Here is a 5000-nt window from a genome sequence, read left to right on the forward strand (position 1 = left end):
GTGCATGTGCGTGTATATATATATATATAAAATATAATATATATGATATATATGATATATATAATATATATATATATATATATATATGTATATATATTATATATACATATATACATACATATGTATTTATATAAATATAAATCTATCTATCTATCTATATATATAAATATACATATATATACACATACACATGTTTATATATATATATATATATATATATATATATATATATATATTTGATTGCCCACACATGGATACTGATCCTATGTGACACCTGCTCTTAACATTTATCTAATTATAGATCGTCTTGGGAGGGTAATGGTCTCCCATATAGAGTCAAGGGGGGGGGGGGGGGCTGATCATCAGGATATCGAAAATAAGGGAAAGTGTATCCTCATCCAACGGAATAATTACATGGTGTAAACTCCTGCAGTATGTTATTGTACAGGTTGTTGGGTTTTCAAATATATCATAAATATTCATCAATGTTGATGCTTATGTTTATTGTGTTTATCTCTTCTTTTTTCACTTCTTTTATTCATTATTCCATCATTATTCTATTTATCAATTATTTATGTATGTCTTTTCACGTACGTACAAGCGTATGTGCCCATTCATTTGTTTAAATGTGTTTGTGTTCCTCTCTCATGTTAATTCCAATGAGTTTGTCTTTGATAAATCAATTAACAAAAGGATGCAATTCATTAATAAGGCATATATAAAACATGTTCTTTTTTAATAAATAAAATGCGAGTTATTTCACAAATTACAAGGATAATGACAAGTTCATGGAGGAATTAATTCACGGAAAATAATGTCAATCTTTTTGTCTCTCATTCCTTTCTCAGTACACCTTTCATGTAATTTGTATAAGAAAAGAAAAGAAAAAAATAATTGTACATGTACAAAGGGTTTAAGTGAAACTTATTTAGAAAAATACATTTATTGATTACAATGTCATAATTCTTTGATAAAATTTGGTGTTCTACACCTATATCTCAAATAAAAAATCTAAAATCTGTATTGCTAGATTTAAATTTCTACATAGGATATTTTCATTTTTGGATGACAGAGAGGGAGAGAGAGAGAGAGAGAGAGAGAGAGAGAGAGAGAGAGAGAGAGAGAGAGAGAGAGAGAGAGAGAGATAGAGATAGAGAAAGAGAGAGAGAGAGAGATATTAAGTTTCATCATCTATAAATAATCTTAAATAACTTTATAGATTTATATCCCATTCCTACTTCTAAAGTAAGTCAACCATATAATACTGCAATCAGAGTTCATACAAAACACTAAACAACATTATCTGATATTGCATATCATATAAAAAAGCCTCAGAGGCAACATTTCCTTTCACATTACAGGTGTCACTTTCCCTCTCTGTTTTATCTTCTCGTATCTTCATCGTTTTCCTTTAAATATTTGTCATTGGCCACCCTGCTTCCTACCTACCAACATTCACCTTCTGTTTCTCCTAAAAAATTGCACCCTAATGAAAAGCAACTTTTAATTTACCGATACTTTCAATTTGTTTTGCGTTTTTTTTTTTTCACTGTAATTCACTCAAGGCCATTCTCAGAGACAGCCTACTGGTCCTGTTGATAGAGCAGCAGATAGAACATAATTACACTAATTTGTCTGTTTCGAATCCCAGGTTACATTATCAAACAATAGCTGGGTGTTTTTTTTCTGCACATTCTCAATGGCTACTATCTAACATTGATTGTAGTAGTAGTAGTAGTAGTAGTAGTAGTAGTAGTAGTAGTGGTAGTGGTAGTAGTAGTGGTAGTACTAGTAGTAGTAGTAGTAGTAGTAGTGGTAGTAGTAGTGGTAGTAGTAGTGGTAGTAGTAGTAGTGGTAGTAGTAGTAGGTAGTAGTGGTAGTAGTAGTAGTAGTGGTAGTAGTAGTAGTGGTAGTAGTAGTAGTAGTGGTAGTAGTAGTAGTGGTAGTAGTAGTAGTGGTAGTAGTAGTAGTGGTAGTAGTAGTAGTGGTAGTAGGAGTAGTAGTAGTAGTGGTAGTAGTAGTAGTGGTAGTGGTAGTGGTAGTAGTAGTAGTGGTAGTAGTAGTAGTTGTGGTAGTAGTGGTAGTAGTAGTAGTGGTAGTAGTAGTAGTGGTAGTAGTAGTAGTAGTGGTAGTAGAAAAAGTAGTTGTGGTAGTAGAAAAAGTAGTAGTGGTAGTAGAAGAAGAAGTAGAAGAAGTAGTAGTAGTAGTAGTAGTAGTAGTAGTAGTGGTAAGTGGTGGTGGTGGTGGTAAAAAATGTCCACTTAAAGGAAAAGGAAAACTAAGGTAAAATTTTAAACTACAGATAAGTGACTTCTACTGATAATACAGAAAAATGACATCGCTATAGCAGGGGAGGAAACACTGCAACCATAAAATGTTATTCGGTGTTGGAAAAGAAATAAAAAAAGAAAGAATGAATGAAAGAAAGAAAAAAAGAAAGAAAAAAAGAAAAAAAAGAAAGAAAAAAAGAAAGAAAGAAAGAAAGAAAGATAGAAAGAGAGAAAGAAAAAAAGAAAGAGAGAAAGAGAGAAAGAGAGAAAAAAAGAAAGAAAGAAAGAAAAAAAAAAGGAAGAAAGAAAGAGAGAAAGATAGAGAGAGAAAGTGATTGGGGTCAGGCGCCTTGTAGAATACAGTGTCAGACTAGTGTTATTTGAAGCCCAACTCTACTGGCCCACATCCAATGCTGACCCTGACTTTCTTATCCACATTTATTTTGTATAACCTTGTTACACGCATAATTTCTAATAAATAAATAAATAAATAAATAAATAAATAAATAATGAACAAATTAAATACTGCACTGCACATGCCATCCATCAGCTGCCATTAGTCCATAGGCATATGCATGACTCATCAGAATTATGGCAATAAATAATTACGGATGAATATTAAGTCTGTCACCACGCTTTGTGACACTCATGGTGTTTAAGAAGCAGGCTATGGGATCAAACATTTCATTTTCAATGTATATTTACATTTGTTTTTTACATATTAGCAAATATGTACCATTTTTTTTTTTTCTATCTGATCACCTGCTGTCCAAAAATATTTCCCAACCACCTTCTTTTAGCAGTGGATATTGCTATTTTCAACACCTATTCAATTTCTTTGTAGCCAAAGACTTGGGTGAACATCCAGCTTATTCCAGTCTTGATTTCATGTAGCATGAAAACTTAATTTAGCTTTTACCAAAATAATGTCAAAGGGCACTACTGATAACACAGAAACAAGGGATTTATTTAATTATATCCCATCCCTATATGGCTGTCAGGGGCAAAACTCCTTATGAATCTTGCAAATATAGAACCTTTTTCTTCTTCCTGATGCCTCCCCCCCCCACCCCCCATCCATTGCTTGTTGTTGTGGGGGGAGGTGGGATCCCCTTTCCTTCTCTTCTTGTCTTCATCCCTTTCTTCTGTCCACTTATTCTAATTGTTAACTCTTTTTTCCCCTTTTTCCCCACAATACTTTTATCATAATGCCATACCTACCTGGGAGCTTTGCCGCCAAGCCCCACCCTATTGCTGTCTTTTGAATATACCGCTAATGACTTTAGATGTATGATGTGGCAGAAAATTATCAATAAACATATAAATTCTCCCTGATTAGGGTATAAGGTCCTAAGTCCTTACTGAATCCCTCTAACTAACAAGTCGTCCATTTCAGTTTTATCGTACCTTACATTTCCTGTAGGATTCAAGACTGACACCTATTCTTGGGAGAGTTTACAATTTGCCTGTCTTTCCTGATAAATTGGATACAATTCATTGTTCTTGATGGAAAAAGGGCTTTTATTGACACTTTTAAAGCGATTTCACACATTATACAATTTGTGCTAAACCTCAGCCATTCCAACGTTTGCGTTTAACTCTCTTATTTTCTCATATCTACTGCTATAATAGTTCTGTACTAATTAGAATCATATCCTCATAATTATGAGTTTTTCTTGTTTCTTCTAAAAATAGATAAAACTCTATAATACTCAGGGTACTAACACATTGCCGAGTCCATATAAATATAAATTTTTATGTTTCAGTAAAAAAGACTGGACTTTCATCATTTGTACCAACCATATTTTCTTCAAAGAAAAAGAAAAAGGGGAAAAAAAATGTATGTAAAACAATAAATATAATTCAGTAATAAATAATATACTGTAACACAGTCTCACTACTCAGTCTTGCAAACCTTTCATCACAGGATATTAACAAGTAAAAGTCATTCACATTTTTGACAATGCAACGTATGAAGTAATGGTTCAGTTACAACCTTGTCAGGTTTAGAAAGCAAATTTACCTTCAATTCTTAAAAAAAAAGAAAAAAAGAGAAAAAAAAAAGAGAAAAAAAAAATTTGCATAAAGACTACTGAAGAAAGATGTTACCGGTTTCATATGCCTCTAAGGATTATGCTGATACAGTAATATATTTCAATGGTCAACATGAAAAATTGTTTGCATTTGCTTCTGCTTTAAATACAGAAAACAGGTAACACAATTAAAAGCAAACAAAAATGCAACAAAACTATATAATCAACACAAACAACAAAAATCTGAACATCTTTACAATTTTTCTAAGAAAATACTTTCAATATTAATACCACACATCAAAATGTGTCTCTATGATTTATATAAAATTTCACCAACCTTGCAGGTAACTTGTTTCTAGTTAGACAGTGCTAAATCTGACCTAAGGGAACATCTCATTTCATCACATATTATATAAAAAAGGACAAACTTTATGAAGAAGCAAGAAAGAAAAAGAAAAAGAAAACAGAAAGAGAAGATAACAAAGATTATCAAGAAAAAGAAACAGAAAGAGCAGAAGAATGATGAAAATCACAAAAACAAACAAAAGAAACTATCAAATAAATTGAGCTTGCTGACAAAATAAATCTCACAAAACGTTAGAAATGGGACATATCAGCCAAATACTTTCCTTGAAATGCAACTCTATAATCTACCGAAATACAGTTAAACCAGCGTTTATATCCGAGTACCTGTTAC

The 5000-nt window shown here is 32.1% G+C and overlaps 1 protein-coding gene across 1 annotated transcript in view; it reads right to left on the reverse strand.

Annotated features, from left to right (window-relative positions):
• Positions 1-3243: 3243 nt before the first annotated feature.
• Positions 3244-5000, reverse strand: part of LOC125047902 — a 13321-nt gene continuing 11564 nt past the window's right edge. The window contains exon 6 of the mRNA XM_047646449.1: positions 3244-3264. Coding sequence (XP_047502405.1) covers positions 3244-3264 — 21 coding nt within the window. The remainder of the gene's footprint in view (positions 3265-5000) is intronic.

The sequence above is a fragment of the Penaeus chinensis genome, chromosome 42 (genome assembly GCF_019202785.1).
Source record: "Penaeus chinensis breed Huanghai No. 1 chromosome 42, ASM1920278v2, whole genome shotgun sequence".
Taxonomy (NCBI): Eukaryota; Metazoa; Arthropoda; class Malacostraca; order Decapoda; family Penaeidae; genus Penaeus; species Penaeus chinensis.